The sequence below is a fragment of the Struthio camelus genome, chromosome Z (assembly GCF_040807025.1).
Source record: "Struthio camelus isolate bStrCam1 chromosome Z, bStrCam1.hap1, whole genome shotgun sequence".
Taxonomy (NCBI): domain Eukaryota; kingdom Metazoa; phylum Chordata; class Aves; order Struthioniformes; family Struthionidae; genus Struthio; species Struthio camelus.
In genome coordinates, this window is record NC_090982.1 from 72076019 (window position 1) to 72088114 (window position 12096).

The 12096-nt window shown below is 41.3% G+C and overlaps 1 protein-coding gene across 1 annotated transcript in view; it reads left to right on the plus strand.

Annotated features, from left to right (window-relative positions):
* Positions 1-2037: 2037 nt before the first annotated feature.
* LOC138064654 (fibroblast growth factor 10-like) overlaps positions 2038-12096 on the plus strand; it is a 60933-nt gene continuing 50874 nt past the window's right edge. Inside the window, exons 1-2 of the mRNA XM_068928234.1 lie at positions 2038-2656; positions 2778-3508. Of these exons, the coding sequence (XP_068784335.1) occupies positions 3175-3508 (334 nt within the window). The 5' untranslated portion in view covers positions 2038-2656; positions 2778-3174. The remainder of the gene's footprint in view (positions 2657-2777; positions 3509-12096) is intronic.

Here is a 12096-nt window from a genome sequence, read left to right on the forward strand (position 1 = left end):
TTTTGTAAATGCCCTCCCTGTCATCACATGGGATAGAAAAGGACTCTGTGTTGTAGCAGCTTTAAGTACTGCACTGATTATTGCACCTGCCAGAACCAGATTTAATATGAAATTCAGGAGATCTAGCCTTTGTTCTTAACTCATACAACCAACCAGAAGCTAAAATTAGGTCTAAGCAGAACTCTTTGAGAAGAGTAAATTCAAGAGGCTTTTTTTTTTAAGCAGTAGGGGTTAAATATATATGTTTGAGCTCTGACTGCTATTTTCTCTTGCCACTACAGAGAACCTAAAACGTCAGTTTACTGTATTATCCAACATTTGACAGGAAAAAGAGCAAAAACAAAAGGTTTCTTCAAATGTACAAATTTAAGACATATTGTGATTGCTTATGGTTTAAGATGTTGGAATTGAAAGAACCTGAGTTTCAGAAATCTTACATTGTACCCTTCATGACCTAGACAGCAAGCAAACATTGAAATTAGCTTTGTAGACACTCACGTAAGCTCTCCGGCATTCACCACAGAGTAGGCTTTTGCTTTTCATTTTGTTTTTATTTCTTTTTTTATTAGTTGCCACAAAAGGAAAGCCTAAATCACAGTCACCAAAATTTTTTCTGAAATGCTTTGCACTCAGTGCAAATACATGCAGAATAAATACTCTGAAGTACCATAAACAACATCATAAAACATATTGATTCTAACATTAAATGGTTACATTTTTAAGGCTGTTTAAATGTCACCCCCAGAAGCTGAACACATAAATTTAAGAGCCAACTCTTTCCAGAATAAACACCATAATTGGAGAAAATCATTTCTAATTTCTGTTGTGAAGTTAACAATATATTTAACATCCTAATCTAATGAATCAGCCTAATTTTAGAACTATTTGTCTTTTTCTGCGTTCTCTGTTGTTTAAATTAAGATTGACTCCAAATGGCAAATGTAATTGCATAGGCAGTTTTCCATTGCATTCCACTGATCTGCATTATTAAACTGTGTCTATTTCTAAACGTTCTGGTTTTACCTTTTCAGGAACTCACTTTGTTTCTGCGTCACTTCACTTCTCCGCTACTCCCTTCTCTCAGCCACTGTTCCACCTACTTGCATTCCAGTCCCGTTATTTTACAATAGTAAATGGTGACCCAAAATCAAATGTTTTGCATGCTGCCCAGATCCTGTCAGTCCTGGATCCCTTATTGTGGCGTTAAAACATAGTACATCATATGGAAGATGCCTGTTAATTACTGGCTAGGTTGACAGTTCAGTGCTGGGATGGAAATATGAATCTGTTATAGCGTTCAGTATGTGAAATGACAAATCTATTAGGAGAGATGGAATCAAAGGAAAACCTAACAACATATTCCTCTCCACGAAAACAATAGCTTGAAAAATCGCTTTAAAATAGCCTTGAAAATAGAGAATTTGTTTCTTTCCGGCAAAGGAAACTGCATTAGTTTAAAAAAAAAAAAAGAAAGCAAAACATTCAGACAGATTTTATGGGGAAACCTTTGCAATCCTAATAAAGCCCCTTTTGCTTTGAAGTCAGATGCTGATTCAGTAAATGACTCATGTTAGCAATTAGAAAATGGTCATTTAGGGCCCTGATTTCATTTGAGACAAGGAGGGTGAGGGTGGGGAAAGAGACACAATAAATCTTGAGAGGCTTAAAAGGAAGAGCAGGCTAAAGTGTGAACTTTTTATTTCAGCAACGGAAGCGAGAAATCAGTGATTCATTAAAGGAGGGAGAAAGACCTCCATGGAAGCTGGCAAAGAAGAAGGAAAAGGAGCTAATTATGTTTCTTCCCTTTTTACTCTCTCTGACCAGCATATAATCTGCTTTTCCAGGGTCTGCCTGTAGTATATACTTCTTTCCAGCCTCCCCACCCAACCCCTCCTCCAGCGGGGGGGAGGGGGAGTTCTAGCAGGCAACAAGCTCCAGGTGGCTTTCTCAAGCACTTCACTGCCAAAAAAATAAAATAAAATCCTGCGCTAGAAAACAAGTTTATTGGGGGGGGGGGGGGGGGGGGGAGAAGGAAAAGAAGGAAGGCCTCCCTTGAAGGGATTGGTTCGGTCGGGAAGACAGGGAAATTAGTAAAGCATGAGTCTCCAAGCCATGCTGGTGGCCAGCGCTCCGAGGAGAAGGACGCTTTAGGAGCAATTAGCAGCGAGCTGAAGGCGGCGGCGGCTGCCGCTGCTGCCGCCGCCCGGGAGGAAGCCAGGGCAGCTCCTGGGGCTCCCTCCGCAGCAGGCATTTGCTCACTCCAACTGCAAAAGGGTTTCAGATGTCCCACCGCTGCTTGACCCCCTGCAAATAAGGGTTGACCACCAGAGGCACATCCCACCTCTGACTTGTAATCGCTGACATTTAGGCTACAGCTTCCAACCTGTTTACAACCAAAGGGGGAGGGAGAGTGAAGGGAAAGGGGGGGAGACAAGTTGGGATTTTTCCCCTCTCTCTCTCTCTCTCTCTCTTTCTTTCTCCTCTCTCTCTCTCTCTCTCTGGATTTTTTTTAATACTGTTCTGGAGAATTCAAAGCAAAACAAAGAAACTGCCTCCTCTGGGGTTGTCAGTGAGAAAGGACGAGTTGTGCAACTGGTTTGGGATTTGCAAAAAAGCAAGGGGGTGGGGATCAGAAGAAGGTGCAAAGCCACAAAGTGTGAGTGCGTGTGTGTGTATGTGTGTGTAAAGGGGGGTGTGTGTGAAAAATCCCTTCCAGCACCCCTTTCTGCTGGTTATTATTGCTGTTGTTGTTCACTTTGCTGTCATCTATTTTTCAGACCTTTCTGCATCTAAGATGGTGAAGAAAGGAGTGAGGAAGAGAACAAAATAACTACTGGGAAGTCTCAAACCAGGTTGGGGAGTGTGTGTGTATGTGGGGGGGGTGGGGTGGGGAAGAGAAAAAGGAAAGAGGATTAACCACAGCAACCCCCCCAAAAAAAACCAACAGCTCTTTTTTCTGAGGGAGGACTCGAAGGATTAAAAGGCAGCAACTTCTGAGGCGATTTGTCCCCTGAGTTATGGATGTTGGTGCACTTACTTCAGGTCAGATCAGAGCTCAGAGGGATCTAACCAGAAGCAGCAACCACCGGCTCTCCACTTGCCTTTTACCAGGTTTTACCCTTCCAGTATGTTTCTTTCGATAAGACATTTTCCAGCGCCCAGAGTTTCAGTACAATGTGCAAATGGATACTGACAAATGGTGCCTCAGCCTTTTCCCACCTGCCTTGTTGCTGCTTGCTGCTGCTCTTCTTGGTGTCTTCTGTGCCTGTCACCTGCCATGACCTCGGCCAGGACATGCTGTCCCCGGAGGCCACCAACTCTTCTTCATCATCCTCCTCCTTCCCCTCGTCCTTCTCCTCTCCTTCCAGTGCGGGGAGACACGTGCGGAGCTACAATCACCTCCAAGGAGACGTGCGCAAGAGGAAGCTCTACTCTTACAACAAGTACTTTCTCAAGATCGAGAAGAACGGCAAGGTCAGCGGCACCAAGAAGGAGAACTGCCCCTTCAGTAAGTACGGCTCTGCCGCCCCGGCGCCCCGCCGCCGCCGCCCAAACCTCCGGGCGCCCGAGCCCCCGTGCTGGGGAGGGACGGCGACGCCTCACCGGGCAGAGGGAGAGGGCAAGAGGTGGGGTGGGTGCCTCTCTGACGCGGCTCCCTGCAATCCCGTATCTGCAAATCTCTCCGGATAAATTTGTTTTGCAAATGGCTTCGCCGAGCACAGTTTGTTTCTTTGCCTGGCAGAAGAGCAAATTAGAAAGATTTGTAAGGATGTGGCGCGGAGTGTGTGTCTGGGGCGGGGGGGGGGGGGGGCATTGTCTCCCGAATCTGAAAATAATTATCCCCTGTCATTAAAGTGCCTTGATGAGAACGCTATATTAAAACAATGCATCGGCTTCCCCCCACGCGCACGCTCTTCTCTCTGAGCCGCACAAGAGCTCCGGGCACCCCGAGCCCTAAAAAGCGCGTTTTGCTCTGGGCTGGGTTTTGTTCCTGGGTTTCCTCCGTGCCATGGGGATGCCCCCCGCCCCCGGGGGCCGGCCGGCGGCCGCTGGCAGCCGGTGCGCGGCCGCGCTGCCGCGCCGCCGCCCGCCGGTGCGCGGCCGCGCTGCCGCCCGCCCGCCCGGCCGCCCGCGGTAACGCGATGCTCGTGCCTGCCGCGTCCCTGGCATATGTGCTGCGCCCTGCCGCCGCGGAGCTCTCGGGTTGCAGCGCCGCTATACTACTACTCACTCCATTGTAAACATCTGGGGCTGGGGATTCGCACAGACCTCACACACATTTCATTGTCCCTTTTTTTTTTTTTTTAAGAAATAATTTCAAAGTAAAAGTCATAAGGCTGTTTCCATGGCTGTAGTTTTGAGCTTTTTTGTAGTACTAATTAGGCTTCTAGTAACAGCAGGCTTCTGGTAATGCATTTTTGGCTGTCAGTGCTAGAAATGTAACCTTTATTTGATTTTTCCTGCCTGTGCAATCTCAAATTGAAGTAACTGTAGTAAATCACGATATATTGCGTTGTAACTCTTCAGTGACTGCATCCCACTATAGCAGCATGCTGAAAAAGTAAGCTCCGTTATGCAAGTGTTTGAGTAAGCTTTCTTGTTTCACTGGTGGAGAACAGCTCTTTTGGTTCTTGGGTTGTTTTTTGCAAATCCAGATAAACCTAGGGACATATCCGCTGTTAAATTAAGACAAATTAAAGAGATATAAGTAGCTCCCTTATTAGCTGATACGTAAAGTATGGAATACTTTAGCAGGTTGCCATGCTGTATAATAAATATTACCGTTAATTCCTCTGTATTTCTATTAAATACCCATAATATGCGCTTACAAACAGGGAGGAGAGGGCTGCTGTATCATATGTCACTATTTCACTTGCTCCACCTTGCAACTTCACACTTTATCACGCGCTTAATGTTTATAAAGGCTTTAGATGTCAAAGCAGCTGAATCTTACCACCTCACTTTTATATTTCATAGAAAGCCAGTTTCTGGAAAAACAGAGCCATAATGAAGGCTTCATTTTGATGAATTTGTGTTTAACTAGGTCTTTGCACTGTATGTCTTACATTACCTTTGTTTATAGAGCAGTATAGTGAGATTCCCCTAAAATGGGATTCTGAAAGCTTTGCATGCATCTCCAAAAAGAGCAAGCCATTTGGTTCAGAATATTGCTGCAGAAAAGGATATAAGGAGCCCGATCCTTCAGTAGTGCATTCCGATAAGTAACTACTTATCCGAGCAGCCCCACTTAGCCAGCAAAACAGTTCAGTAAGTAAAGCTGTGTACAAGCATGAATTCCTGCAGAATCTTGCCGTGAGGAGGTAGAATAAACTGAGATGCCTATATACATCTTTCAAGGCCCAATCTGTCAGTCTGCACTCAAGAAGAATTCCCTTTAACTATAGGGTATGATTCTTTCTCCTAGTTTTCTAGTTGGCGCATCAGAAAGAGAACCGACATTATATCATGGTTATTTTCACATCTGCAGAATATCTACTGAAAGAGAGAAGAATTCTTTTGCATATAATACAAACCAATGGCTTTATTATACATAATTGTATCCTGTCCCTCAAGTTTATGTGCAATGGAGAAAGGAGTCCCATCTTCTCAAAACTACTAGCTTGCTCGCTAGCTCCATTTGCATCACTAAATCAGGCACAGTGTAAAACATCTTTAAAATGCAAGCGATCAGGATTTTGCTAGCAGAAGAAGAGTCAAAGTTATATGCTCTTCTTTACTGCTCATTATAATTGGTGGAATGATTCTTTTTATGTAAAAGCACATAGGCTGAGACTATTTGAATACTGTTACTGCCTCTTAGTTTCAAAGGTGTCAGTATCAAAATGTTGCAAGTGATTTGCAAAATCTATGCTTTTTGTAACTTCACATGTAACTGATCAGAATGCCGCCATAATCCCCAGCTAGACTGATTCCATGCAAATACATGGTATTATTAAGATATTCTAAAATGTGTAGTTACATGCGAACAAATTTCTGCCATGCGTAAAGAGTTAGCAAGCCGGTCCATTAAATTGTAGCCTGTTAAACATTAAAACTATTCAATCTCTAATATATGTTCCTCTTTCATATTAAGTTCCTCTTTCAAAACCACACTTTCCTAAGCAAATAATAATTACTATTGTTACATAAGACTCTGTTTGAAATATTCTAATTTAGGGATTAATTTTCTTTTCTCATATGATAATGTTTAAAATCCATTTATGCTGCAGTAAAACCTTATCTGTAGGGCTGTAAGATCATGATATGTTGTGTAATTAGACAACAGCTTTCATGGCTGGCTGCCAGTTAAGCGCTGTCAAGCATGGGGAACAGTTGGAGAGAGTCAGAATAAACATTCAGAAAACGCAGTTTAGTCCCTAGCCTTTAAAATGGCTCACGCAGCATTCATAGATTTTCTCTATAAATATTGTGTAGCGTGCACTAAATAAAAGTTTACTTTGGCAGATGTTTTCCAACTTGATTGCATGTAATTATTACATCAGCCTTACTCTACCTATAGGATAATGGGAACAGAGGTGGCTTCTGACTGTTTTGTCAGAAGGCTGGGGAGCTTGCATAATTTAGCAGAGCTGGAGTGCGTCTGTCACTAGATATATATATGCTAGACAGTTTAGGTTTTGTTTTATTATTCCTTACATACAGAGTTTTGTCCTTGAAATGCAACCACTCAATACTAGCTCATACCTCAGCACCACGGCTGTGAAGCCCCTTGCCACCGCATAGGTCCGTTTGCATATGTGAATAAGGACAGCTGTACTGCTTTCTGGTTACTTAAGTACTTGCAGTGGAAAACAAAACCAAAAAAAACTCCAAAGATTAGTTGCAAAAGCATTAGCTATAACTTGACATCGGAGATGACCAAGAGGAGCTTCCACCATATGTAAAAATGGAGAAACAACTGCAAGCGGGCAGATTCTGACCTTACCTGTGCCCAGAAAACTTTTCTGAAGTCAGTGAATCTCTTTGGGTTTAGTGGGCAGTATGGTTTGGCCTACAAGATATATGATAAGCTGGTTCACAAAAGCTTGAACTTATTTTGGAGTGTTATGCTGTCAAAATACATTTTTAGTTGAATTGTAAGGCAACCATTAACCGTGCTATGAAGAAGTACCTGGACTTCAAACATAGTTACAGCAGAGAAACTGTGATACAATATGTAATGCTTAATTAGCATTAACCTGCATTTTGTAGTAGGAGTTCTGCCTGAGCAAGGACTGCAGGATAAGGCCAACAATTAGGTGCATGTTTATGGAGAGGAGTCTATGTTAATATACGACCAGATGTTAGTAGGAAGAACTAATGGGGCGATTCTTACAGGCTTTGGACCAAGCCCTGCTTGCAGTGCTATGCAAAACCTACAGTAGATGGCGGCACAGCCACTGTCTGGTGTCACCTCCACTCAAAGTAGGTGGACAAGAAGGGACCAGATCCTCAGCTGTATGAGCCTATTTTGTTCCAGTAAAGCTGCAAGGGCTTACGCTAGCTAGCCAAGAGGCTATTAATTGACCTTCTGAACGTTCAAAATGGATTAATCCAAACAGTAGAAAGGCACTGTAAGTGCAGAATAAGAGTGTTCACTGGTAGCTAGCATGAAATAATTAGCTACTCTTCACAAGCTAACCTATTCCAGGCTTTTCCCCTGAGTACGCAATTGTCTTTAATACACATCTTTAGAATCTGCTGAAGTCTCTGGTAGTTCTTGGTTATGCTGTAGTGAGTGTGGGATCAGATTAGCAACATAGTGACTCATAGCAAGAAAGTTTCTAGTCTAAATTCTGTAGCCCAAATGATTATAATTGAACTAACTGTTAGAAACAACAAATATTACTATTGAGGGTTTTAAGTGTGTGCATGTATATGTAACATATAAATACATTTGCATGTTGATTTGTATGCATGCAAATAGCATTAAAGGGTAGTGTTCTGATTAAGTATGTGTAGTTTGATACTTAGTTTTGGAACATAAACTAAATCTCAAGCCATAAACAGTCTGCATCATTAGCATATAGATTTAACTGTCTACAAATCAAAGTTTTCACCTATTCAGGAGTTATTTCCTGTGACTGAATTTGTACCTATAATCAATGTTCTCTGGTGTAATAAAATCATAAAGCTTGATAGCTATCTTAACTTCAGAGACACAGCTTCAAACAAATTAGAATATTTGCTAAAATAGATTCTCTTGCTCTTGAACTCTTTTTCAATTGGCTGTTTGAGGTTATGAGCTCTTCACGTGCTGGTGTTTGTAAATTAATGTGAGACTTTTCTTTATTTTTCTAAAGGCTGCTTACTAGGCATATGTGCTTCATTGTTTTACTCTCTATAGCAATCTATTATATTTGTTACCAATTAAAAAGACTGAAATAGGAAATAATACTGTTTCAGTGAACTATTTGAATCTTGGGGGTTTAACAGGGAGTGTATATGTTCTTATGTAGATAGTTTCTCATTTTTAGTCTTGATTTTATTGATTTATTTTTTTTCTCCAGAACTCAGTTACATAATTTATAACCAGCAGTGTACACATCAGGCACGTAGGATTTATGACTGTGGAAAGAATTGTACTATTTAATGTCTACATGACACTCTCCTGTTGCCCTTACTGCATTCCTGCCTTGTGGACCCTCTGTGCTGATACTGTAGCCCTGTCATAAATCTGTTTAAAATATACAGTTGTAAGAAGTCTTTTTGTCTTCATAAATCTAACTTATAACCACTTGCACAAAAGAAAGAATTAGGGACATTTGAAGGTTCTTTCTTCTGAAAACCTCAGAAGAACGAGACCAAGGGGCGTACAAGCTTGTGGATTCCACGCTGCTGTTACAACAGGATGATTCTCAGGTATTGGCTTGGCCAAAACCTCCACTGAAACTGGTGTCAGCTGAGTGAGCGCTACAGAATGTGCTTACGGTTTTGAAACATCTTGCATGCATTCAGTTGTAGGATAAGATCCTCTGTTTTGAAATAAGTCATTTTAAGATGACTTTCAGATGTCTTTGGGCTGTGTGTGTGAATAGGGGCCTTTTCACTTCAAATGGGTGTTAGGTCAGATTCTGCAACAGGAGAGTTCTCATTTCTTCAACAGAGCCTTTCGTTTTGGAAAAGGACAAGCCCTTGTATGAGCAAATCTTGTTAACTTGTGTGTCTCGAGGGAAAAACAGCAGGTACCTGTATGAATAGTGCAACATTTCCTCTCATGGAGGATTCCTGACTTTTTCTCTGAGTGAATAATATAACCACACAGGGAGGGTTCTTAATAGGAAAAACATCTTTGTAAACAATACTCTATTTTTATTCATAAGCTTAGTGCTTGGGATGATAGAAATTGTGTCAATAAAGTAGAGAAACAATTCAGTCAACGAGGGGTTTGTTATAATGCTCTCTTTGTGGATTGTCTTTGTTAGTCTGTTTTCTCAGTTTTCTGAAGAGTTTTGTGAATCAAGCTCTTATCGTCCTCACCTCCCCAAAATAGCAGAGTTGAAATTTCAGTTTGCACATATTGAATACTTGCTGCCTTTGCATATATTGAACGCTTGTGACCATTCCTTATAGCTGCCATAAAACACTGAAATACTTTATTCTAATATTCTAGGTTTTGTCTTCTAGTGGTTTCTTTGCCACTTTAAACAGCACAACTGCAAAGAAATACTTCCAACATTCATCAGCGTTAACAACCAGTGTCAGCTTGATAAGACTGAATAGAAAAGTAAGCTTTGCTTTCTTCAGGCTAAGAAAACCAAGCTAGCAGATCAGAAATGGAGGATGCATTTAGTAATGTGAGCACACATACGTTTTTTGACTGATGTGTTTACTAGTACTAGTCTGACTGTATGTACGTACCAAAAGATTTTCCCTCTTTTGCTTCAACAGTTTATTTTGATGCAATATTTTAATATCTTATAGCCTTTCATTGTTCAGATGCTTTGGACACAAAAAAAGTAGTTGATGGTACTTAGGACCATTAGTTCTGTGAACTGGAAAGATCCTTTCTTAACAGTATTAATTGCTTTTCTTGCAAGTGCCAACTTGTTGTAAAACATCTCTATTAGCTACAACATAGTAAAAATGAGACAGGAAATACTGTTACATGACATTTTCAAAAAGTCAGCCTGGGAAAGTTCTCTGTGTGTATGAAGAAAATCAAAATCTTAAGGGGAGGGCTGAGGAAGAAGAGACCTGCTCTTTAATCATTGGATGAATATTAAAACTGAATTGATTAGCTGAATAGATTATTAAAACTGATTGTGCTACTTCATGAGTACAGTGCAACAAATGGAAGTTGCAGGGGAAAGAAATGGTTACAAGTGAGCCAGGTCACACGCTAAATAATGGCTTTAAAGGCACTCTTTGCTTTTAAATTAGGTCACTTGTGTTCTTTCTTTGAACATTCAGTTCTAATTGCGACAGTAAATCATAGAATACACTCAAAGTAGATTCCCATGTAAGGTGGACAACTGGACAGTGCCTTTTTACTGCTACTAACACGTGCATCCAATTACTGGGTTGATATACTCACAGTGTCAGCTGTAAAGCATTCTCCTATTTTATAGTTAGCCTAAAGAATTATTAGCCTGTCCCCTTTCACATTTACCTCTAAATAATCTGTCAGTAGTGTATATCTTCTACAGTTAAAGAGGAATTTTCACACGCATTGAGGCTGACTTTCAAGAAAAAGGAAATGCTGAAACTTATAGCAAAAAGTTTCATTCCTTTTCTCTCTCTCCCCTTGCATAGTTTCTGATGTTGTGCAAGAGAGGAAAAAGCTACAAATGCTAGAAACATGAATGCTCGTGAACTTTATGTAAAAGCAAAGATCAGATCTTTCATATACCTTCATTTAGTAAAACAATATAGTGCCTACTCCTTTCATGGTGAAAAACTTGGTTTTTGCAGTTCCTGACTCCTCCTACATGGGGAGCAGAGGTGAAAATGGGGGACCTGAGGAGTCCAGTTGCTTTCTTCTGCTGCTGGTATTAGAGGTTCAAAAGATAGCATAGAAATAAAGGAATAAGCTTTCTTTTTGGTTCTTAATGCACATCGGTGCAGCTGTAGTCAGTGTATGTGGGAGTTGGGGAAAGGCTGCTGAAGCATTTTGGAAGCATTCAGGATGTTGCTTAATCAAGGTATGGTGCTAAGCAGGAGCTGGGAATAAATGAGTGATACTATGCCCACATTAGAGGAAGGGGATGGGAAGTGTGACGAGTGCCAGAGCAACACTAGAAAGGATGACAAGAAAGAAATAGGGGAAGCATGTGTGACAAGTGGGAGAGAAGTGGTGAGAGGGGGAGCATGGCCTACCCGTTTTGGCAGCAGTGAACTGCTAGTGACAGTGATTTATCCTATCTGATCTGATTGTATCCTCGGTTTGCTCACAGCCTGAACCTATGAAACCATGGATTCATTAAGGTACCTAATAATTTTCCCTAGAAGTATATAATCAGTGTTGGGATGTTAAGTCACCCATGTCCCCCATCCCCAACTGCCAGCTTCACTGTACCTTGTCTGACCCCATTCTGTAGATAGTACTCAGTACCTGCTCCGGGATTCTCTTCTTCAGCTTATCTTGCTCTCCAAGAGGCTTAATAACATGCTTTATTCCTCATGTCAAAGTTGGTGCTGACTACTTGCAAGCTGAAAGGTGGGGGGAAAAAATCACATCAAGATAACCCCAGACTTCTAAGTTTCTTACTCTTTAGGGGTTGGAATAGGGTGTTTTTTTATGACCGATATGTTTATTATTATCAAATATGTCATATTTTACAAGCTTATCTTTAAGATTTGAAGCAGTTATACAGCTACAAGCTCATCTATTAACTGTTTGTTACTATAGTGAGAGAAGGAATTTACGCTCTAGAATAGAATATGGGATGGCTGCATTACTTTAATATGAAGTGGATTTCATAAGACTGCAGTTTTAGTGCCTCCTTTTCATATGTTTTTGAAAAACATTCCCCCCTACTCAGTCCTGGTGAGGCCTCACTGGGAGTACTGTGCCCAGTGCTGGGCTCCCCAGTACAAGAGAGACATGCCACTACTGGAGAGAGTCCAGCGGAGGGCTACAAAGATGATGAGGAC